The sequence below is a fragment of the Camponotus vicinus genome, unplaced genomic scaffold (genome assembly GCF_025532165.1).
Source record: "Camponotus vicinus isolate PSW18456_S1 unplaced genomic scaffold, iyCamVici1.0 SCAF_12, whole genome shotgun sequence".
In the NCBI taxonomy this organism is placed as follows: domain Eukaryota; kingdom Metazoa; phylum Arthropoda; class Insecta; order Hymenoptera; family Formicidae; genus Camponotus; species Camponotus vicinus.
Genome location: NW_028141948.1, coordinates 11,824,449 through 11,851,528, shown reverse-complemented (window position 1 = coordinate 11,851,528; position 27,080 = coordinate 11,824,449). Strand labels below are relative to the sequence as shown.

Sequence of the window (27,080 nt, the reverse complement as noted above, 5' to 3'; positions counted from 1 at the left end):
TTGACTATAGAAATATTTTGTTTAAATTTTAGATCGCTATAATATAAATTGTAAAAAAGTCAATTTATTTTTTTTTACATTCTAAATTTTAATGGAAAGAATATTTCATATCGAATTATATAATTGTAAATAAGAATTTCTATTATTGCAAATATTACAATTATCTCTTCTTATAATTGTGCAGAATTGCAAGGATGATTTTAATTATTATTATAAATGACGAAATATTCATGTAATTAATGCAACATTTTTTTTTAAATAAGATGAAACCGATATTAAAACGCAGGACGTGTCAGTCGGACTTGTGATACTAGTACAGCAACAAAAATCGGTGAGAAAAAGCATGAGTATTGAATTCATAAATTATATCGGCGACGGATACGACGTCCGGTGTGTTGCCGGATACAGCTCACACAAATAAGAAAATAAGAAAGTGAATAACATTCCGCGAAGTTTTCGAGCTCGTATGTTATCCGCCGATTTGTCTGTCCGATTGCCCACCACAACTGTAGCTTACCGGAACCAACTTTCTTTCGACGAGGAGAATAACTTTGATACTTTGGAAGATAGTTGGTGGTTGTATCCTTGTTTGATACATTACATATATTATGAAATTTAAATTGAATATTTTTATTTTGTAATATCTCTTCTCTTTAACCTAAAAGATATAATTTTATAACAAAAGCTGTTGTAAAAGTTGAAAAATTATGATAAAAGAAAATTTATTTAAATAATTTTATCTCAGATACTTTATAAAATATAACGTAAGTTTACCTTAAGAGAAAATCAGAATTTTATCTACAGCGTAGAAAATAGCACAGGAATAAGCAAACAGTTTTCTATGCAAGTCAAAATTTTAAACCTGATAGTAAAAAAATATCAACTAAAAATATATAATTTTAGTCTTCTAAAACTTATATATATTTAATCGCACACAATGTGTGATGCAATATATTACTACACTTCTTATTTTAAGTGCGGTAGAAAATGACTAAATAAAAAAAAGAGACTTCGATAGCAAAGAGGGCTGCAGAGGAGAATTTACGAGAAAGAGAGTGAAACGTGCATAAGACACTGGTGGAATTTTGAAAGTTTTGCGTTACGACCCATTTTCTTAGTAACTTTTAAAGCAGAGCACCGCGGAGTACGACGTGCAAGGTTTTTAAAAGTACAAGAATATTTTTCTTTTATGATTTTTCTGTGCAAATTATTATCGCGATTCAGAGGAGAGGGTGATTTTATATATCGATTTTTATGGGAAAGTAATTTATCGGGATGGGACGAGAGCAGAGAAGAGAATCGAAACAATATATAATAGCCGTGAAATATACATGCATACCGCAATCTGCGCAACATGGTCTATACCGTAAAATTCAGCACGCCGCTGAACCGCTATCTTACACTCTGGGAAACAATTTGTTTTGTGAATCACTTGATTTTTTTTTTATTCCTTTCTAAACTCGCAGTCGGACGCTCGCGATGGATTAGCTCTGTGTGCGCGCGTATCACATTGATAAAAGTGTAGCAGAGGACAGAGAGTTTTTAGAAACGGTCCGTGCAATAAAAACTGCACTATCAATAATAGTTATCAATCCCATCGTCATTATTTTAACTGGGGATGTGCTTCTTTTTTCTCATACTATCGGATCGTATGGACATTTCGCGTGTGTTATACGAAAATATAAAAAAGAAGTCATATTTTACTTTATAAAATAATGAATGTTGTCATAATTGCATTGGATTTATAAAAGTAGGATAAGATATAAAAATGTATAAAATGCAAGAGCAAATAGAATGAAAATATGGACAAAATGCAAATAATGGCATAATGAAAACAACATAATTTTAATATGAACAAATTATATCATTAACAAGCAGCAAAACTTTTTGTCGAAAGCATAACTTAACAATGAATAAGATGTGGAAGCAATATCAGTTTAGTACAAGAAATATTAGAAACTCATTTAAAATATATACTTATTGTATTTTACAAAAATTTCAATATTTTTCAAGTATTTTATTTTAGAAATTTTGAAAAAAGCAAAAATTAAAAATTCAGTAAAAGAGAGAGACAACACTCTTCTTAAAAAAATGTTATAGGTATATTTCACAAGAATGTGTAAATGCTTTTTATAAGCGAAATATACTGGGATCAAGTTTGACCTAATTCTAGTAACGATAGAATATTATGATACTCGAGGGATAAATAGTTTAGTTTTGAATCTCGTTTATTTCGTAGTGGAACAACGAGAAGTCTCCATGTGCACGAGCTGATAAGCTGCTAAGTTTAACATTTGTTTCTTTGAACAACGGAATGAACACTTTATTATTGAAGAAGATATGTGTATGTGTATGTGATGCGCAACGAATATGACTGTAGCACTACACTATTGTATCGCTGGTCTGATTAAACGCCACAGTTCAACTGGATTTCGGACGAGACACGATACGGAATATAATTCGCAGTTTAATTAAAAGTACGCGATCCTTCGTGTATCCGATTATCGTAGAAACATTCGCGCGCGAACATGCACTCATAATAAGGCATCATAAATTTAACGTTTAATTATATAACATTATTCTGACTCTATATTGTTACACAATATTATTCATTAAAAATTAACAATGTATCTCAAAGTTTAACATTATATTTAATATCATATATAATATATTATCATATATAATATTTGTTTAGGTATCTTGTTCTATTATATTCCCTCAGATTTTTATTTCTTTTGACAATGATTTGATATTTCATTAGGTCATTAGGTCGCTTCGAGCTGCCATTATATGTGTGTCGTATCGAAGTGGACATTAATGTCCTCTTACGGACAATTTAGTGCATATTGTATGACCGGAATAATATATGCGTGTCGGTTAAAGTAACCGAAATATCGCAACGTACAGTTCAACGCACCGAATATGATTTCGAATATTTAGGAAACTTCATTGTCAATAAGTAGAAACCATCTGCATTTTTATAATATTTATATTTTTATATTATTTTATATTATTTTTATATAATATTTATATATTTATATTTTGATTATATTTATATTTTTAATTAGAGAATATATAGCCTTAAATCTTTTTAGAGATCTTTAAAAATTCGAAAATATCTTATTATATTATTTGATATTTTAAAACAATACATTTTTAATATATAAATTATAATATATTTTTAGAGAATAATTAGTTTTAAATAATAACCGCCCTTTAGACATACATATATCGTAAATATTATGAATACTGCAGATTCTGAGTATTTTTATCAGCTAGTTTTTTAAATTTAATAAATAAAATTTATTTTATTTTATTGCTTATTGTATTAGGATTTCAATAATATTTTGATACATAAAAGGAATTACTTATAATCATTTTCAAAGCGATAAAAATCACATAAAAGTTTTGAAGTATTTTCTCTCTTAGCGATTCTCTGTTATTTTATCGTTTCATATTAACATTATTGTTTCATAACAACATTTAGAAAATAATCATCAAATTAATTGAATCAAGTAATTTTATTACGTCCGTGTTATAGTAGAATTTCAAGACTGGAAAAATTTAGCGATTAAATATGATTTTTATTTTACATATATACATGTGATTTTTTTCGTTATAAAAAATACTTGAATCCGCAATGTTCGATCGGATCGTGAAAGGTATTTCGCGAGTCGTGCGTATTCAATTACATGTTTAACAGCTTGAAAACGAAATTAGCCTCATGAGAGCCGACCGCGCCCAACGGAATTCGGTCCGTTGAAATGCATTCAAAACTCGTCCGCATCGCGCCATGTATTTTGGCCTGCACTTTGATATCGTTAGCCCCCAGGCGCGTTAAACATTTCAGGAATGTTGGCAATACGTATATATTCATGGCCGTGACATATGTTTCTAATGATTTTCGTACATATTGAGGCACGCGTATTGGCGAACCATGTACGCGAGGAATGGACTTCTGTCACTAACGATACATTATTTATACAGTCAGAACTGCATACTCTACGATATTTCAATATATAGTTCGAGTGATTTTAGGTTGAGGATAGTTTTTAACAGTAAAGTTTAAGCTCTATTAAACTTATGCTAAAAAATAGTCGTACAATTAATGTGACATAATTACAAAATTTACAAAATATAGATTAGATGTGAAAAATATATGCAAAAAAGAAGTACTTTACAAAATTGAATTGTGGATTTAGTTATGGAAAACTGTATGATGCGAAAAAGAGGAAACTATGCGAGTAATTTATTAGGGTAATGAGAAAATAAAAATATTAAATTTTTATAACTTTAAGATATATTGAATAATACATCTCAATGTACGTAACACGAGAAACCTCAGATCTGTTTAATAATCTAAGAGAAGAGCAGAATTTTTTCCTTGAATTTCCATAATTTGTTTTACCGTTAATAAAAGAGTCTCTTCTAGCTCTTCTGGCTCTTTTTAATTATTTACTACGTTCGTCCGCATTTCATGTATAATTAGAAGTTAAAAGGGTGCTCTTTTTGCGATTTTTATGCTTGTTTAATTCATCTGTAAAGCTGCAAAAAGGAAAGAGTCAGACGAGACTGTGTAGGGTTGTCAAGTCGTTTGTAAACCGATGAATCTAAAAATATCTCGACGACGGGGGAGTCAGAGACCCATAAATTCGGAGCCGGTACGATAAAACTCGCTGACACGGCAGAGGCCGTAATTGCTCCGAGTGCCTCGTAAAGTTCGCATTTATAACAAGCGTATACGTATTCCGTGAATGTCGGTATGTCGTTGCATTCAACCGAGCAAGCGGAGTTTTTCGCTAACTTGTCGCCGCGTGTGTAAAGGCTTTGCATGAAAACGGCCGAGTTTGTGACATTACATCTTTCACATAACATCACGTGATTTTAAGATATTCAAACAACAGTCGCCTAGATAATATTAACTAATTATCGTTTAATTACGTGATATTAGGACAATAATTTATTTTTTATTTTATATGTATAAATTTATTTAGTAAATATTAGAACACATGAATACTAGTTTGTAGACGTAACTGTGCGAGATTTAATCTGAAATTTGGTTCATTCAATGAGAGATGTCTTCCGCGCGAATTTAATCGTGGGCGCAATACACTAGTTATATACCGCTAATACATAAAGCATTTAGTGATATAACAATAGTGATATTTCGACTAACAATAAGCACAGGTTAAATGCAAGTGGTGAGCGTTGCGTTTCATCGTGATACTGTTGCATTTCAATAGCTATATTCGTAAAAACAATTTTCGTCAGACATAGTCAAAAGCGGTTTACACGTTTTATTTGTCTCCAAAATAAAACACACTATCCGTACAATCGATGGATCAACGTTTTTCAAAGCATATTTTTGATAGATGTAACGTAAAAAAATTATTATTTAATCGTTAAAACAATAATTGTTTTAGTTTCATTTACGAAATAATTGTTCCTATATTTTTAAATATATATATGTATATATATGTGTGTATTATGTATAAGAATTTTAGATATTGGATAGAAATTTAAAAAATTTATTTTATAGCTACTGATTTTTTAACAATTATTTGTGATAGAATATTATTAAATAGAAAATTTTGTAATATTAATATTTATCTATATAATCTATAAAAATTTTTGTGGAAACTTATTAAAGTTTAAAACTTAATTTAGATTTACGTAATATCAATGCAAGTAATTTGTACTTTTTGCAACTATCTAATTAATTAATAGTCATCTAGAGCATATCGGATATATTTCCAGTAGATTGATCCAAGTATGAGATAAGGTACATTAAATTCATGCTTAGTCCTGCTTAAGCTCCCATTTGGCCTCGATTGTAATATGGACAGATCTAAGATATTGTTAGCATATTGATTACGGCCTAATCGTGACAATGTAATTTCAATGCAAAATAACTTCCGTCATTGAGGCTATTACAAATCAGTATTATCAGAATATCGCATTATGTATCAATTATATATTAAAAATATTGATTTAAACTTAAATAAGAATGTAGAAAATAATATAAATGAATCTTTCTCTCTTTACATAAAAAAAAAAAAAAAATATATATATATATATATATACTTTTTTTTAATGTAAAGTTTATCAAAATTAATATCGACGTGAGCAATGGCGGGTAAAGAGTGAATCGGCGTAACGGACAACTGTCAAAACAGAGCCATTTCTCACGCCGTTATGCTCAGTCCGTTTAAGAGCCCGCACCCCTATATATTTCGTCTCGTCTCGTTTCGCACCACTTCTTCACAGCTCGTATCATTTCACACCCGTGAGGCTTTATCGCTTTGAATTGCGACAACACATCGTGTGAACAAGTAAATAGAATAATCCGTCTTTCCCCTCATCAATATTTTCTATCACTCAATCAGCAGTTAACTGACAGTTTCGAACACGAGTAAGATACTTGGAATAAATTTATTAAATCTTTAATGTATTAAATTTATTAAATATTTTATTAAATCTCGTCTAAAAAAATAAATATAAATTTTTAATCTGCGGTTAATTATTTTTTATTAATTTTATTAAAAACAGATTACACGCGATTAACATTCTTAATAAATTCTTTTCGTAATTGACTTTGTAATTTCAAACGCAAGTTGTGAAACGGGAGCAAATTTATGAAGGCACAAAGTGGCGAACTCCAACATTCGCGCAAGACTAACATTTCCCCATTGATCTATATGTATCCCATTAAATTTTCATCACGCTTTCAATAACACTACTTGTATAACAATCAATCTGCGAAGGCAGGCATCCAATCAAGTGCGTCGGATTATCCAACAGCGATTTCGATAGCTACGAGGTAGAGAACCATGCTTCTATATATTCATCAGTATCAGTATCCTTTACGTTCGAGCGCAAAATTCCCTCTGAAGCTATCAGCGGTATAGGTTCTTGCTTATATATTCTATACAGTCGACAATCCTAATTACGTGGTAGTGTTGTAACCAGGAATTGAGATTGTGCACAATGCGCTTATGACGATTTGCTGACCGAATCAGAGAGAGAGAGAAAACGTAGAGCCATGTCACGAAGTTTTCTAAAAAAATATAGTTATCTACATTCTAAAAAAATATAGTTACCTACATTCTTAAAGAGAGATATAAAATTTCAAAGAATCCTATTAAATATAAGAAACCTTGTAAATATAAGAAACAACGTTAAAGAAACAAATTTTTAAGTGAAGTTGCGCGATTCCCTTACGTTATAAATAACGATTTATATCTAAAAAAGTACAACTAAATATAACTAAAGTATAAAAAAAAAATATAAAATATTGTAGACATGTACACAGATCGTACACATATGTCATTCTATTTCAAAATATCGAAATATATAACAATGTATAACAATTACATTAACATCTCGATAGAAGCGATCATTTTCACATACACATGTATACACGATCTCTCTCTCTCTCTCTCTCTCTCTCTCTCTCTGTATTAAACGACATGTCTCGTATAACATATCCATCGCTTATGTCAATGGCGAAGATCTAAGCGCAATTTCAGGATTGTCGGATCGAAATGTCGAGTTCACGAAATTATTATCTGCAGAACGTGGCGCGATTGGAAAACAAACCCTTGAAACTGTCTGAATGATACATTGGCGTCAATGGATTCGCAAGCAATTTCCCATTTATTTCCTATGATTTTCTTATCTCCGAGAAGAGGAGATGAGAATATTACAAAATGAAACTTACATAACTTGTACCTCCATGTATAAAAGAGATCTAGAATGGAGAATGTCTGTCAAAATAAGATAACTAGATCATTCTAACTGAATCTTTCACAGTTTAACTTCCTCTTTAAAAAAAGGATAGAAGTATATAAATAGAATAGCTCTGATAGAATAACTCTGAGGAACTTGAAAACACGTTTTGCATGTAAAGAGAAAATTATAAAGAAACATTTATAAAAACCTGAGTAGTGTTAAAAATAACTTATAAAATCTAAATAAAATCGAAATAAAATAATTGATTAAATATGTCCTGCAATTTAGTATTTACAAGTTAAATCACAATTTATCGCGATGTATGAATGTTAAGAAAATTGTTAGATTATTTTTAATTTTTTCCCGAAAGTTTTTAGATAGACCCATCGATTTTCAAGTATTTTAGCGGATCTCGCGTAATCTCTTCGTATCTCGCAACGCACCGTTAGAATTCGGTAATTAAATTTCAGTCCCAGGCCAATTGCTCGTGATTGATTTGAATCGTTTAGCGGTTATCATATTACGTGCATATTGTTCTCTTTCTCCTGCTTCTCACATTGTTACGTATATCGTGTATGTAACGTATATATAAATAATTTATAATCTCGCAAATTTACTCTGCTTTTATGTTTCTTCTTTTACAAAGCAATTTTCCATAAGCAAACAAGGAATTTGAGTAAGGCATCTATTTTATATTCTATAGTTTTACAATATAAAATCTTTGAAAAGACAATTCTACTCTAAAACTTTGATTTTATTTAAAAAATTTTGTATAGCTGTCTTTAATCTGAATTTATATGAATTTAATGAATATTTCGAAATAAATAAAAATACGTAATATTAAATAAATATATGAGCATGCATATGTAATTTAAATTACAATAGTTAAAAATATAAGATGTAAGAATACAAGATATAAGATTTATAAATATTAGTTATCAACATAACATAACTATTTTTTTCTTTTCATATGATAAATATATTGTCAGAAATATAATAAAAAATTGGAAAAAATATATGAATTAATATATATATGAATAATATTTATATAAATTTATTTTTAAAATGTAAAAGATAATTTAATTCGTTCGCGAAAATAATCTTTCGATTTAAAGAAGATATTCGCGCTCAACTCGACAAAGATGTATATAGTTAGTTTCTGTCTGGTAACATCTGCTGCTAATTACTACCGGTCTAATTATCATCCGACTCGAAACAGCCCCAGCAATTAGTCAACACACGTATCTTTGCATACCAGACAATCCCATTAAACTCTTAGACTTTTCTTTTATTAGGCTAAATGTATGTAAAATTACATAGATGTGTTAACAATATAATAATGTTAATAATATAATAAATAACTTATTTTAAAAATATTAGTATCATAAAAATTGTGTAAGATCTATATTTATTAAAAGAATGAAAATGTAAAAATATTTATAATTATTAGTATATAAAAAAGAGATACAAAACAAAAACAAAAAAATCAAGAACAATTAAATTTCTCCCAATGAATTGATTTACATTTTATTCTGGAAATATAACAAAAACAGTTACATATAATAAGTATCATTCAAATGGAAGACATTCAAACACATTTGCCAATTAATTTATTTCATCGGCGAAATGCATTCATAGAAATTCTCTTTTCACAGAATTCCTTTTATCTTATACTTGGCATTAATTCATTTTTCTGCATAAATTATTTTAATATGCGATATTCAATATTCATCAAAATATTATTGATAATAATATACAATCCACTAATATTTTCTCAATACAACAAATATGATCAGAATAATAATCTATCATGGAAAGAAATAATCCTTAAATATTTAAAAATTTCTTCAAACACAAAAATTATATCTGCACGATTGATGGCGACATTTGTCACCGATACGTCTGCGCCATCGCGAGCACACAGGAGCAGGCAAATGAGAGATAAATGAAAGTTCACGTCGCGCGCGAGAAGGGCGGGGTGGTATCAATCGTCAAACTGTTTTCGAATTTGAAAGATAACCCGGGATAGCCGACAATGTCTCCAAAGAAAGTATCTCCGACCTGCTTTCGCCGAGTCGGATCGATGGCACCGAACTTGTCGTCGCTACGTATATAGCGAACCGGGCTACAGACTCGTTTATCCCTGCCAAGGACATTCAGACGTCCATTTACATGGTAACACGGCACGACGTCGACGTCATGTAACTGGGCGAGTTTCCATCCGGCTGCCCGACAAAAGATTATTAGATCCTGACGATCTCACTCTCTCTTCCTCATCTCTCTCTCTCTCTCTCTCTCTCTCTTTATCTTGTGGCTTACTTACACGTGACGTTATGGCTTCTCGGTCGACCCGTCGAAACAAAGTTCTGTCGTGTACTTAGAGACTTGAAGACACAACCGTTGGAGCGCACGTCATCGGGAAGAATCCCGCAACGTGTCGTCAGCAGCTAGTGCAGCGACATGCCGGAAGTTATCGAGAAACATGGAATGTATAGGGTTTACCTCGGTATATATGTCTTGCATTCGCGTTAGAACAAAGAATTCTTGACAGCTTTGAGACAATGCATCACGTAGAAGCAAGACAATCGCACCTGTGCACTTATTTCATTGTCATCTCGCGACTCTTCTTAGAAAGTGTCGGTTTTCCTAGTATATATCTGAAAAATGAAAAGTCAGAGCGAGATTCGCATCGATTTTAATTTCCTACGAATGTGTCGCATTGGTCTTAATTTCCGCTGAACGTGTCGCAATTCACTCATAATCCAATTTTAAATTAGAAAAGCAGAGATTCAGTATAATTTTTTTTTCTTTTTTTCTATTTTTATCAATTACAATATCTTAAACACGCGCTTACCATATCGCATTTTTAATATAAGTAAAACATGAGAGACTCATGAGATATTGCAATTCTATCGGAGATATCGAATATAACAACTGCATAAATTGCTCATGCATCCATGTGAAAATTATTGCAGTATACAGTATTACACGCATATACGCATAATCGCAAGCTGATTAAGACGTGCAAGTGTTATACATTACGATGAATATATCGCGTCCGTGCTAGTCCGATTTGAGATTGAATGTAACATCTTGTAATCAATGACAAAGTGCGTATTCGTAGCTATTAGCAATGACGAATCGATTATTGTCGAAACAACATAGTACCATTTCCTTTCGGTAAATCAACCCCCAGAGTGATCGCTCTCCCCCTCCTTTTCCTTCATCCTCTACTCTAGAAACTCTAATTATCTCGGATGTCCTCAAAGTGACATATGAGAAGATGATATCTGCCTCCGTCTAAGTTCATATCAAAACTTTGTTTCCATCGGATTGCCTAAGGGTTAAGCTTGCTCCGTAATCGGCCCCGTAAGCGAAGTCATCAGAATCTAATAACCTTTTGTTCGGAGAAACTAGCGGTCTTACATAGCGTGCCATCACACCATAAACGGTCGCTCTATTGTGATTATTCGCTCAGACTCAGGTGAGCCGAGATATGCAATACCTATAATTTGAATTCATTTGTCTTATTTGTATAGGAAAAGTGAAAGAGTGAAATAATTTTGTTTCTCTACAGATTACGATTCTTACAGTTGCAATTAAAGATATTGATAAGCGAATTTATACTCACTGACTTTTTCTTGCATCTCGTTAAATGCTATATTTCTAACGTATCTCTTATGCATGTTGACTGGAATAATATATGTGTTATAGAATTACAGAAATTATATATAAGATGAGCGAATCGTTATCATTGAATTGAACAAATATTTCAGGATGACACTTGATAGAAGAGAGTGTCATATTTAAATAATAATAATATACCGCTGCTGATATAATTGTTCGCGATGATAATCAGCTGTCAAAACTCGACGTAAAGGTCGATGCTCAATCTGGCATCTTGATCTGAATCAAATATGCAGTTTTAAGATTTTGAATCGATATATTAACGTAGCCTTTGCGAATCTATCAGCTTTATTAATATCCATGTATCTTGATTCTATCATTTACTTAGTTATTTATGTTCTATCAATAATTCCGCGAACGTAACAATTCGATATAAAAATACATGAACGTTAAAAAAAGTCTATGAAATATGCTGGCGGTATATATTAGGAAATTATATTGATTTAGTGGTCGGAATATAAACGGCATTGTGATATTGGCTTTACGTTCTGTTTAGATGCGATTACGGTTATATATGACGCTGTTTTTATTCTGCATCGTCGAACTTTATTATTCTAACATTTTTTTGCGTTTTTTAAATCTCACCTTAACTGTAGCAAAAGAGCTATTAAAATCGAATAAAACAAAATTTGCATTATTAATATAATTCGATTAAAACTTTGATAGAATATATAGTTACTGCTTAAAAAATATATATAAATACATTAAAAATTTCACACAATGCCATAAAATTATTATTTTTGTTAAGAAAAATTTGTAGAAATTGCTATGATATTCCAGTAAAAAAACCCTATATTTATACTTGAATTTTTATTTTTTGTGAAAGTATAAAATGAGATTCTTACAGGCGCGAGAAAAATGAGGTATATTATCGAATTATGTAAATTACTTAATAATGCTTTTCGTTTAAATAGAATAAGATGCGTCCTTTCTGGTGGTGTTTGTTTTTTTATTATACTTTCGCACATTTGCTATTACATAAAGAAGAAATGCATACGCGCATATATTTCAAGGCAACAGGGGGAGGGAAGTATCGCGATTAAGGCAATTAAATTAAGTGGCACTAAATTAAACGAAGTTACACATACCGGAAGAGAATTGAAATGATTTCAACGGTCTTGCAGAACTTATGCAAGCGCAGCACTGCATTCGGGTTAATGAAGTGGAAGTCTTGGGAACTAAAGTTTCCTCGCGAACGGCCTAATCAGCTCGCGATCATATCGCGGTGGATTTTCCCGCTTCCCGAATCGCCACGCGATATTTCTCCTGAAGTGTGTGGTTTTATCGCGATAGACCTTACGTCGCTGAGCAAAGAACGAACTGTCATAGCTTATCCATCCCGCTGCGTGTCACACACCAGCCCTCGGAGGCCGTACGTACCTTTCCCTTATCGTAGATATGTTCACCGAGATGTTGGAAACGGATTTTAATGGGAAAAGCGTATCTGCACAACGGGTGTCTGAACCGCGAGTAGTGCCGAACATAGTTTCTCTATCTTGTTTATTTCTCTCCCTGCGTTCCGGACCATCTAGCTCGGGCTATAAAACGTTGCTCACCCCTTTCTCCCTTTCTCTCTCTCTCTATCCTCCTTCAACTTGTTCTCGCTACCTTCTCCATCGACGTTTCTCTGTCACCCTTTATTTTTGTTTCCCACCTTCTCTCCCTTCGCCTGTGCATCTCTAGTATAAGCGTGCCGTTTTACAACGACATTAGTAACTTCCTCTCTGTTTGACTCTTTCCCTCTCTCGGTATCTTTAGAATCAACTGTTTCACTCGGGAGCTGTAAAGTCCGAAGCGCAAATAGCGAAATATTCGAGGCATGTACGTGGAAGAGCGGCGCGGTGCAGTTGAACTGATATTTGTAGTTAACCGCAAAACAGGGATGGGTGCTTTTCGTTCTTAACGGCCGCGCTGCAAAGCGATAAAGTCACCTGGATAAAAAGGGTTATACGGAAACGTACATGTATAATCGTGCTGTACGTTGAGCACCATTTCCGACGTGTTATTCTGACTGAAATTAAAATTTTTTGCATCATCCCCGTCAGTCCGGGAGGACGAAAGAGGTAGCGGAACGCAAATTGTCGACGACGTATCCGCACTTATGCGAAAACTGATTCACCGCGCGCATCGGAATTTTCTCTTTTAAAAACTGAAAACAAATTGAGAAAAAATTGGGAAAATTCTTTTTTGCAGGAAAAATCGAGAAATATTATTATTGCAATTTTACATGAAAAGTGTTCTTAATTTTAACACATTGTTAAAAATCCATAAATTATATTAGCAATGAATAAACGTATAATATTACCATTGTTATACATATTATTATATACGATAAGATATTTTATTATGTTTCATACATATTATATATCTTAAGATATTTTTATTATTTCATTGCATCGCGATAGAAATCCTGCTTTCTTGTTGATTAAGTAGATTTATTTATCATCTTGTATACTCTGTATTGATTTTTACGTAATTAATTTCATTAATACTTCCTTGCTGTATAAATTATGCGGATTTCCAGAAGCTGTCTCTCGGAGAGCTTTAAGGATAAAATCATTGATACGATGAATTAATGAGCCGAAAAATCGAATGATCCAGCAGTTTAAAACATGCCATAATTTAAGAATGCTAATATACCGATAAAATAATATTATAACGCATAATATTAAAGTGGATAATTAGAGCAATATATACTGAGACATATGTTTGCTTGCTAAACATAACTACTCTGAAACTTCTCGTAATAATAATGATATGTACTTCTATATATTTGCTCATTAATTAGAGAAAATGTAATTATGTATTAAAAAATTAGTCGCGATAATTATCTTGCCGATATATGTATTTATCATACATTGTTACTACAAAAAATATAACATATATTTTATTATTATTATAACTGTCGTTAAATAATGTTTTAGAGATAATAGCTTAACATAAATTTGATAGATTTATGAAAACCATTCTTTACCGATGTGCAAAAATTTATTATGATAATTAATTAGCAATTAATTAGCAATAATTAATTAGAATTAGCTTAATATTTTTATTTCTCGTTTCACTTATTATACTCACACTGTGATGATTATCTTCTGAAATCATCCTCACCATTCCATGTTTGTTTGGTCACGCTATCATAGTCGCGGCTGGTTGTGCAATGATTTTTGCGGTTGCATTTCGTGTTACATCCGCGTCTCGTTAGAACTCGTCATGTACCTTTGTAGCATATTTAAGGATTATCATATTCTTCTTCTAGCCGTGTACGAAACACGGCTCTTTACTGCGGAATCTACAAAACCGCGCGGCATCTCGCGAGTTCGTTTCTTAGGTACTTCTGGAGAAGAAACGTCCGTCACTTTGGATGCTGCAAACGTTGAAACTCGACACGCTGTTAGAGAGGTTTGGCCGGATGCTCGTTAGCTGTAGAAGGATATTGCGTTACCTTTCGTTGAATCGAGTCGAGCATTTGTAAGTCGATGAATGCAGGGTGATTGATCGCAGTTGATTTAGATGTCTCTCGCAAATTGGAAAAGAAATTGAGGGTGCTTGCGCGAAAGATGAAGCAATGAAACAGACATAAGCAGAATTGAGATACTAATGAATACTGAGAAAACATATAGAAGATGAATAGGAGATGAAATATGATTATGTAATTGGAGGAAAAAAGTGATATTATAGAATGTCATTTTATTCCTAATATTCTACGAGTGTTCGGCAATGGTAAATATATTGTAAGATTATTCTTTAAAATTTATAATAGTATAATTTAATAAAATCGTCCATATAAAGTGATAGAAAGAAAAAAATTAGTAATTCTTTTATAAATTTGTACAAAATAAATAATGTGTCATGATTTAACTAAAGTTAAATCAAAGAGAGAAGATTAATTACTTTATATATTTTCTAATAATAATAGGTGAGCTTTTAAAATAACCACGATCGAATACGCAACCTCGTTTCTACAGTCATTTTTTAATACTGCAATGACATTAATACGACTGCAGCACTTACTGCTTACGTTTTTGTCTTTTTTTCGCCTTTGATGAAGAGAAGTACAGAAAGCACTGAAATTTTTAGCGCAACGGAAACTTTTCTCAGGAAGATATTCCACTAGTAGCCAGTTATCCTTAATTTGGAACAATGCCAGTGCGCGGTTATTAAAAGTTGGTGACCCGCGCGTATTGTGGTAGTTAAATATTCAATTTCCATAATCTTACGGTCTCATACCGATTCCGTTCGCAAAAGTCGGAAAGAGGCAAGAAATGTGCCAGTATCTTATGTAAAATATACGTATTTTGTTCGTACTTTAGTCATTCTTTAAAAACAAACTTAAAAAACTAAAAAAAATTATCTTGAATAACATTTCCTGATAAATGCTAAAATTAATGAAAAGACTTATTAAAAATTATATCTGTGACATATTTATTTATCTCTTTTCTTTAAATTCTTTTTTTTTTTATATTTATTAGGAATGGTGATATACAGTTATTTTCGGTATTTAGAAAATTGATAATGAATCTTCTGTGTGATTTGTTAATTAAGATAAGTAAAACACGCGATATACTCTTATATATTAAATTTAATAATTCTTATATATTAGATTCAAAAAACGAATCTGTTATTATAAAATAAATATGTAAAGAATCGGTTACGTATTCGATCGTTACATGTGTGTATGAGTGATATAATAACAGATATAAAAGATATAGATATAACAATAGATGTATAGTAAATATAAAAATGTACTTTTATCTGAGTTTCGATTCCCGTGCTTACTTTTTGTCTTCTCTTAATTTATCGTGTTTCGAATACAATCATGTGGCGATAGAGTGCCAGAAATACCGCTCGACGATGTCCTTTGATGCTCGTTAGTTACTTATCGTTGGCAAAAGGAGCGTTCTCGATAAAAAGACTGTTGGAACAGAGAAGACGCAGGTCTTCAAGCAAAAGGATTTCTTCGAGAATCTGGTCGTTTCTACGACTGCGAGATGTCTCTCAAAGGTGAAGATTGTAACAAAGGAAATACTTTCAAGTCGATCGTCTAAAGGTGTTACGATGTCACCTTTGTAACGAACTTTTTCACTTGTCAATCGCATGTTTATGCGAGACGAAAAGTATGATATCAATCTTGAATAAAAAAATTTTTTGTTATTATATAAATATAATAACAAAAATTATTATTAATATACTATATTGTGTTAAATATATGTTTATTAAATATTATCACATATAATTCATATTATACACAATACTAGTAGAAGTAAATTTAATGAGAAGAATTTTTTTTCCTGAAGAGACACTATTTAATACATAATTTTTGGTCTCTGGATTTGATGATTTTGTAAGGAAAATTTTTGGCGAACATGTCAAATTATAAATCAATAAGGAGAGATTGAACGATTTATATTAAGAGAAGAAAATAAATAAATTTCATATACATAATATCATGAAATAAAATTATTATTGTTCAATACCAGTGAAAAGATCAATGGAGACTTATCAGGGAGCATTTATTTTTTAGGATACGTTATGTACATGCGGCTCTACATGCTCCACCCGAAAGAGCAGGCCACTCCACTTCCTCTTTCAACATTTTTATTTAGTAAACATCGTAATATCATAGTATGTACAATAATATACCTATCTATTTCTAACGATATCACTGCGATTACGGATTTCTTTTGTGTCCACTTTTTTTCTTCTTATCTCTCTTACGCTTAGCGAAATCGTCAATTAGGATCTACGGCTCGTCGAATTCGGTCCGTCGCATTGTTTCTCATCGGAGCGCAATCTCCAAACAATTAATTCACGATCTATTTAACGATTAGTTTCTCACTCGGCGCCCATCACCTGTCGCTGTTGCGAAAAAATTTCACACACGCTTCTGCGTCCGCAATAAAATGCGCGGCGCGCGCAAATTGGACGCAACATTACGATGCGGACGAATCGAGAGAGGATGAGCGATGCTTTAAAATCTCCGTGATTTTTTTTATGATCGCACTTTGCGTAGCTCTGCAAACAACTAATTCTTTTTTTTCTGTAAATGACTTCTGTACAAATAATGTACATAAAAATACAAATGCAAGCGAGTATAACTGCACAGGTGTCACAACTCCAGAATTTTTCTTTTCGCAACAAAAGTGCTTATTTATACGGGAAAAATTCGCGCTCGCCAATGATAAGGGAAAAGATAGTCTGAAAGTGAAGACACTGAAAGGAAAACGATCGTATTGAAGTTCGGAGATCAGGATGAGGATGTGAGAGAGCTTTCGCGGACAAACCAACCACGGACTTTGAATTGGATTCCGTTCGCGCCTGGAATTCAATTCTCGACACGGCCGGCCACGTGGAATGAACAAAATTCGAATTCGTTTCATCTTTCCGAGCTCGGGCAACGTGCCGCGTTTACCTCATTTCGCGGCTCGCGGAGTCGGGAATTTGGAACGTGTCCGCTTCTATTCTACGCACTATATAGGATAAAACCGTCGTAGTGTTCTTGGAGAAATCCTTTAATCTATTTTGAGATGATTTGTTCTCCAGGCATCTATAAATTCTGAATAATTAATGAGATGAAAAATAAGGAATTATTAATAGATTAAGCTTAAAAAAAAGAAAATGAAAACGACAACTATTTAAAAATAAATTTTGCTTATATAGAATTTTAATTTAAAGTTTTATTATATAATTGAAAAAATGTAACAAATAAATAAGCTCTTTAGATATTTTCGTAACAAGAAAAATAATCTTCAATTAATTTCAAAGCAATGATTAACGATATTCCGATGATTCTAGAGTATATTGTATATAATTGTGAGAAAAATTGATAAGAATTACTGTTCAAAATTGTTCTGCAGTTATCACCCTTGACAGCGAGCGACGTGACGTTTAAGTTACTTCCGTTTCCATAGATGAATTCTAGCGTGAACCATGCGATGCCTGGTACGATATTCGGTCACGACACTCTCGGTAGGATTTTGCTCGCGTGATATATACGTTGCGTAATAAAACGGGTGTTTCATCCAATAATTCGTATTATTAGGAAGTAATATTAGGCGAAAGAAGGAGAGGAGTAATCTTCGAATGTCTGTGTGTATGTGTAAGTATGATGTATATGTGGTGTGGTTGCAGTTGCCGATAGTTTCGTTTGGATCGGACAATAATTTCACCCGCGTGTTGCATTCGAAGGATGATGAATGCCGGCTAATGGCTCGTGCGAAATTGCCTGATTTTGGATTCGTTCCCAGCGCTCGGCTAATTGTTGTGCTAAAGGAATCGAAGTTTATCGAAGAATATTGCAAAGTAATATGGATCGAATATATTTTTGCAATTAAAGTTAGAAGAGTATTAACTGCGTTACTGCTAGATTTAGCATTTGTACAACTAACAAAATTGACATCATTGCGCATCACAGATCTTTTAGAAAAAAATCTCTCTCTCGTGTTAAATTTATAATGTACTGTAAATTGTACTATAATAAAGAATGAAAAAAGAGAGAAAGAGAAGAGAGAAAATTTGATATTAATATTAGAAGCTACAAAATCACAGCCAAATTGTATATTCTTAATTCTAATTTACATTGACGTATTTTATAAATTACAATCAAGCTAAGTTAATATGTAAAACGTACTATATATACTATAATTATTAAAATGAAAAATACATATTTTATACATTTTAGAAATATTTATGTTACAACTAAACATTTATACATATAACAATTATGTATATATTAATTTATACATAACAATGATAATTTTATCTACAAATTATTGATTATTTTAATCAACATCCATGAAATCGAAAAAATAGTTTATTTTTAATCAGATACGATATTTCAAACAAATATCCGCGGAAGGACATTAGTTTAAATAGCATTATCAACAAATAATGAGTTATATAATAGGATCAGCGTAACATAACATTAAATTCCAGAGAAACAGGTAAATGCTGTATCACATTCCGGTTCATGTAAATTCAAATCAGGAGAGAATAACACGTTTATTTCATTTTCGGATTATTCGATGTCCTTTCGTTAATCGTAGACATGCCGAATACGATAAAATTATAAAATACACGATCAACTAATTTGCATTCTAGTATGTCGTTTTTATAATTTAGACGCTACTTATATTTTTATGTATAATTTTTTTTACGTATATTTGCATTAAGAAAAAATTAACCACAAATTTGAAGGATTCTTGTTAGTAACATACATTTATAAGCGTTCTGTGTTTAACCGGAATAATCAGGGCCATTGATACGCCTTCCAAACATCCGCTCAGTAACGAGAAAATCGATGCGACACGCATTGCGGACCCGGTTCCGCGACTCAACGGCGCGCTTCCTATCTCTTACACCCAGTTTCCGTCGAAAAGAAAGAAAAATGCCTGCAAACTTTTGTTTCGGCCTCCGACGTTCGTGCCCGCCCGCGCAATTATTTTTCTCCCAACTTCTCATTGTATTCGAGGACCGTATATTCTACCGCCGAACCACACGTATAAGCGTGACTCTAGCAAGTTCGACTTCTTGAGAGAACTTCCGAAATATTATCTTCTTACTCTTGCACTCTTTCGGAATTACGTGCTTTTTCCACAACCACGTGGCAAGATGCCGACATGTCCTGCTTCGAGATTTCTTTATGAGCTTCATTTTTCCCTGCTTTTTATGTCTTCCTCCCTCTTTCCAAAGCATAATACATGTAAGAGAAAAGATGTCAATGAAGTATATGAAAAATACTTTACGGCAGAAGAGATGATACTATCCTTGTTAATCATATAATAGTCCTAAATATATACTTATTCTTTTTCAATATTATAAATAATGTAAAAATTTGTGAAATTTTATAAATCTTTCTATTCAAATAATTCAATGAGTTTAGCTTCCTTGATACAAATAAATTGGAAAGAAAATTTTTTTATACTCTATTAAGGCAAGACATATATGTGTCTTTAGATTCAATATATTTATTTATATACTTCTCTCTTCGCTGCCAATTTAAAGAGGCTTTCGTGAAATCTCAGAACATTTTGTCAGTAGAAGAATTTAAGAAACTTTAGCCGATTATTTTTGTAAACAAATATCTATTTTTGTTGAAAAATTCTGACAAATAAAAATAAATGTACATTCTTTGTAAGATTCTACTTTTCTAGAGTCATGACAACACGTATATTTCTATCTTTTTTCATCGCTCTCTCGACTCATCGCGTTACATAAATCGCTTCTGACAAACGACCATCTGCCGTCCTAGAGTTTCTTTTATATCAGCTGGCTTTATATTCGCGTAGGAATGCAAAAATGCAAGCGACTTTGTTTCATCGGACGCGGATGACCTGAACAATACTTTCGATATTATCTGATCGCATTAGCGGGTAAATGACGATTTCTTTTATTAGCTTTCCATTTTCTCGCAATTTCCATTTTTTACATACACAAGCGACAAAAAAATGACGTGTTTTTCACACATTATTGCACTTAAAATTCATATTTTCAATATAAAAATTTCCGATATTACAATTACAAATAAGACATTTTTTAAATCTGTATTTAAATATATATAATGGACTAAAAATTTTTCTAAATAGTTTAAAAATTTTTACGCATTTTATTAATTAATAAATATATATGTGGATTAATATTAACTTTTTAAAGGAATAAAAAAGTCAAAATTCTATTTTATATTATAACACTTAATATATATTATAAATTATATACAATAAAGAGAATACATTTACATACTTTTTCAAAAACTTTTCAATTATGTATTCATGAAACATTTGAATATTTAAATGTATCCTAGAAAAATTTTCGTCTACTTAAAATATGTTAAATAAATTTTAATTATATGGTATTAAAAAGCCGAATTTGTTATATACTTTTAAAATCAATAAGGATAATTATATAGAACTTTAATATAGAAAGAGATATTGTATTTAATTATTAATTGTATATACACTTGCGATGATAAACCATTCTACATATAACAGAACAAAATCTAAGCGAAACTTGTAGGAAGTAAATGATTGTAGATTACTTTTTTCATAGGAGATAAAGCTTCTTCTCGTCAGACAGGTCGATCGTCGCTCGTCAGCGCTCTCCGGCAGGATGTCACATCGAAACATACAATAGAAAGTGAAGTCCTTCCCTCTCTCTCTCTCTCTCTCTCTATCTATCTATCTATCTCTCTCATTCGCGCGATTGGAAAGTGATTTCTCCGCATCAAAAATTCGCGATTGTCTGAATGCGTCCGAGAGTGAGGGGAGAGATCGGCTCGCGTCTAAAATTTCCAAGGCGTGTGAATGTGATGTCGCACAGTTATGATACAGACATTATGTACAAATTCGCGATTTAGTATGCTGATGCTAACGCCGGCAGGACGTTCATTGAACGGCAAAACAGGTCGGTCCAACGCATTCGTCGCATTGCTGATTAGGGCACATCGCCATTAGGCTTAATCCGTATGTAGACGCGTACGAAATACGTGCCAAAGAGACATTGGTACGTGCGTGCGTGCGTGCGTGCGTACGTACGTGCATGCGTGTTATCACGGGTCGAGATGTTAACATGTGTCCGATAAGCGAGCTAACACGCGTGTTTCTACAGGCTCGTCTTTTAATCAATTATTTCGTTCATCTGTCTGCATCATTATCTCGTTCATTTTGTTTGTACGGCAACGTGGATCGTTAGGGTGATGACAAACGAGGACGGGAGTGCTCGACGTTTGATTTGTTACTTCTCGTTTTCTAGCGATAAACTAATGCATTCAAAATTATGCAAAATTATGCCGATATCATTGCGTTGATACTTTGATGTCAAGATCTTTACATAATCCTCTCTCTAGTATTGTGTGAATTTAATTAATAGAGTAACAATTTGCTCGATATGATATTAAAGATAGCGCGTAATTAAATATGCAATATAAAACAATATTGTTTAACGTATCTCTTTTGGTAAGCTTGATGTTTAGTTGGATTATTATTCGATAGGATAATTATTACAAAAATAAGGAATTAATAAAATGTCATTATAATGAACGTTGCATTGAATGCATTTTTCAAAAATTGATATAATAATATTTCGCTATCGTCAAATTACATTCTTTTAACAGGTAATCCAATTCTGCATTGTTTTGTTTATATAATGGAACATAACATGATATGGCGATCATATTGAATACATGAAATAAATGGTTATAACTGACTGCAAAATAGAAGTAAATATATATCGAGAAATATAATCGTGCAATGTATAAAATTTTTTATGACTAACTAACGATCGATTTACAGAAGTAAAATTTAAAGCGCGCTTCGTCATTATTTCCGTCGATGCTTATTTATGCGTGACCCGCAATAATCGCTGGCGATTATTGTATCAAACTGTCGCGCACACACGGTGAACTTCGATTCGATTATTCAACCGTTTCGCGTTTATTTGCGATTATAAGATTAACTTTCATATGCGTATGCCGCGTTTATTGTTATCCATCCGCGCTAATTGATTTTTACCGGCTCTTGATCATGTGCCGAGCTAAAACAAGCGCGTCTAATTGTTCCTTGTATTTTTGCTTATTGTCTTAAAATAAGACGATTACTATTAAACGCTATATCGTCGCATTACAGTTACGTTGATTTTGATGTATGCATTTTTTCTGATTTTCAGGTTTGCTTTTTTTTGTACACAAAATATTTGTTTATTATATATCAATTTATTTCTCAAATGTGTTTCTAAAGATTTTTGTGCAGATTAATACGTAAAAATCATTAAATTCATAAGAGAAATAATTTAAAATTTAAAAAACCAAATTTTAAAAATCAAATTTTTGTATATAATTTCTTTTTCAATATTTTAATTTTGTGTATATATTTTTCTTTCTTATAAAAATCGAAAAAGATCACATATATTTCTTTTATGCAATTTATCTTAAATCCCGATGATTATTAATTTTAGTTATACTTTAATAGGGAAATTTTCGAAATTAAATGTGTCTCGATAATTTATCTTCATGCTATTCAACATTGTTGAAGCCTTTAATTAACGGCTAATCGTGGACGATAGAAAATTAGGGCATAATTAAAGCCTTTACAATGAACTACTTAAGCCGATTGTGAGTTTATGCTGATTGCATTCAATTACTGATTCTCCATGTCTCCGCGAATTCAATCATGAATTGAACGAACGCAAATTTAGATACGATTTCACAATACGCGAATCAATGTATGTTGCCTGCATCAAAACATGTCTTATCGGATGTTATATTTGATTATATTGAAAATATTTGTTATATATATATATATATATATATATATATATATATATATATATAATTTATTTAAATTAGGATGTTTTTATCATATCAATGGGATTAATTGTTTAAATTGATAGTTGAGTATAATTGATGTGTATATTCGTATAAAATTATAATTAATATGATTGATTTGTAAAATGCTACATAAAGATGTGTATGTATATTTTCAGCAAAAAAATAATATAAAATCGATATTTTCTATTATCCTTTTTTGTGCGTACATTAAGATTTACATGCAGTGTTAATTTTTTAATTTTTCACTATATGAGTAGAAAAATAATGTTTTCAACGATCAATATCTTTTGATATAAGTATTTTCTAATTATTTGATTATTGGAGATGACATATATATATATATTTTTTCCTATATAAATGTTTATCATTTTGCAGCTTCTACTAATGAAGAAAATAAACGGATAAAGAAAATAAGGACAAATTGATCAATGCATTGATCTGTGCGATGGTAATAGGAAAAAAAGAAACTTAAATATCAGGTTGACCGCAAAAACTCTTCTACAAATGTCATAAAATTTATTGTATAACGATATTATTCATTAATGTAAAAAGAACGTTATTTTAGGGCGGTTATTTATGACACTATAAAGCAGAATTTTTTTTTAAGGAGTGCCGAAATTCCGAGACATGTTTAATTGTGATAAAACTATAATTGTAGAGAAAACGTCGTACAGAGATAATTCGGCGAATGATATAATAAAATTAAAATATAATTACGGGAAGCATCACCTAAGAATGATATAAAAAGTATATGAATATCGCACCGATTATCGCACGGCAATTTTATGAAATATGAAAAATTGTCGGATTGAGCACTCCAGTCACGTTTTATTTTCCATTGAATCCACGTAGCATGCATTCCCAAGATTCGACCGCTCGTAAAACGTACCGTAAAGGCAATTGCTTCTCGCCTTTACGTTTCTCGTAAATCGGTTTCTCCCGATGCGGATTACCTAGATTATCAAGAGGGGGTCAAGCGGTGACGAAGACGACCCTTTTTTCCTCCTTTCGTAGGGAAGGAGACTTTTTACACGTCGGATTTGTCACGAAGCGCCCGCGCTTCCGGCATTAGCATCGACATTTACTTAGCTAAATGTCTTTTCACCCAAAAATACACACACGCATACACACACGCATATACACACACACACACACACACGTACTCTCTCTCTCTCTCTCTCTCATTCCATCGATAATGCGCACAATTCCATCGCGGCCGGCCGAAATGCGTGCGACGTAAGTAAGTACATACATTCCTGCATTCTCCATTTTGATTTCTGATGCACATCGGCACGAGATTGTTATTAATTAATGGTGTATGGAGAAAATAGCGTTTCTTCTCCGATAGGAAGAAACCAATCAGTTCGGCAGTAACTCGATGTGTATCATCGTATCCCTTTTGAGATCAGAAAAGAGAAGGAATAGATTCGCGTGGGCGCTCTTATGTTTCGCGCATCCTTGCTTTACGGTATATATATATACATCTTGTAATCTGACGTATCGCTAATACATTGTAATTCACGATGCTTTTATAAGAGGTGCAATAATCCCAGTTAATTGAAAACTGTTATTTACGGGGAGAAAATTGCAATTTTTTTCATTGGCAGTTCTTTTCTCCTTTATAAAATCATGGCGAATTACATGCAACGTATCAACTAAACACACGCTGTCTTAATTTCTTTCGGAATCTTTTTATATCCCATACAAAAAAATGCAGTATCGTCCCGCGATCACATCTATTAGATGGAATACATGGAAATGCATTCGCGTAAACGCATGAGGAACGTACCGCGACGGATGTGAACTCCGAGTCGTGGCGCCATTTCCGTTTCCATTTACACCGAGGATATGTACAAAATGATGAGGGACACCAATAGACAACTCGAGGACAGTATCGGTCCCGCAGTCCCGGTCTGCATCGCTTCCGGTCGCTCGCCTGTAACACGAAGAGCAATCCTATTTGAGATTGCTGATCTCTTATAAATAATGGTTGATTCCATTTTTTTAAATATATTTATCTCATTATGCAATTTATACGAGAGAATATCTCTCTCTATTTTCTCGCGCGCTTCCGTCTTTTATCGTGACACGTTGGCGTTGAATTACCCTTCCAACTGTAACTCGGCTAACCGGCTATACATTTTTATTACGTCACTTCTGCTTCTGTTACGCGGTAAACCCATTATTATGAGAGGTTCTCGGGGGTTTATGCCAGGAATAAATAAACCATCCATCAATCTATCAAGTCTCATTCAGTGAATATAATCTACTTCACGCGAACCGGAAGCGGAGAAGGAGAAGGGAGTGAGAAAGGAGGGCGGGCGGGAGACAAGAAAGGGGAGCTGAAACGGCCGGGATTGCGGGTGTGATCCGGATAACGAGGGCTTACTCTATGCAACACGTGCCAGTGCCACGGATTGGATTTTTGCATGGAAAGTTATTGAAATACTAGTGACGTGTACACCGCGCGAGGAAAGTTTCTCCGATGTGACTGGTTGAAATTAATTGAATCGTACGTTCGTTCCGCGTCGCGAAACTTTTTAATGAATTTCAACTCGCGAGAGCGCGCGATACATCCGGATAAATGATCCTATTTTCTGACAGGCGCAATTTGCCGTACCGCCGCCGTACGTTTGTTTGTTTGTTTGTTTGTTTGGAATGTTGATCGCGGACGATTTCGTCCGCTATTGTAAAAGTTCCGGCCGAAAGGTACGGTAGCGGTGTGTATTAGGCTCGTCCCCTCTAATCCGGCGTTTTATCGGATATCGGTCACTTCGTAAAGCGAATCGAAGTACAATTTCCGGAGACGCGCGTCCTCCTCCCCGTCCCCTCGCTTTATCCGGATGATGCTGGACGCGAAATTTTCCGACTCGGTCCTCGTAAATTTTCCAAGTTTCGCGCCCACGCGAAACTTTGCTACCGTTCCCGCGCTATCCGCGTTTCTTATCGCAACGCAAGAGATTTCGGAAAGACATTCTTTCCGACGACGGAAGAAATTGGGTAGAGGGGGGGGGGGGGCAGGGTTGAGAGAGAAGAAAGTAGGAGACGAACTTTCTCTGAAATTGTTTTTAACGCATTTTAACCGGAAACTCTTAGAGGAATTATTCCGGAATACGGCTAATGGCAAAGTTTTCGCACGAAAATCGGAGACCTATATATTTCTTTCGACGTGGAATATCGGTCGCACCAAAGACCGGACGAGCGCGCCTCTGTATGCGTGTACGAATCGAAGAGTAATTTCCGCCCCGTTCAAGCCGTATCAAGCCGGGTAGTTGTAAATTTCTGCGAGCTTTTAAGATGTCGTATTCTAACGGACGGGTCGGGATTTTTCGACGGTGAAATT

At 32.9% G+C, this 27,080-nt stretch overlaps 1 protein-coding gene and 1 long non-coding RNA gene across 2 annotated transcripts in view; one reads left to right on the top strand and one right to left on the bottom strand.

Moving 5' to 3' along the window:
* LOC145962458 (uncharacterized) overlaps positions 1 to 27,080 on the top strand; it is a 345,107-nt gene that overhangs the window by 29,754 nt on the left and 288,273 nt on the right. The window lies entirely within an intron of this gene.
* LOC145963344 (zwei Ig domain protein zig-8) overlaps positions 16,915 to 27,080 on the bottom strand; it is a 48,059-nt gene continuing 37,893 nt past the window's right edge. Inside the window, exon 5 of the mRNA XM_083085182.1 lies at positions 16,915 to 25,673. Within this exon, the coding sequence (XP_082941308.1) occupies positions 25,573 to 25,673 (101 nt within the window). The 3' untranslated portion in view covers positions 16,915 to 25,572. The remainder of the gene's footprint in view (positions 25,674 to 27,080) is intronic.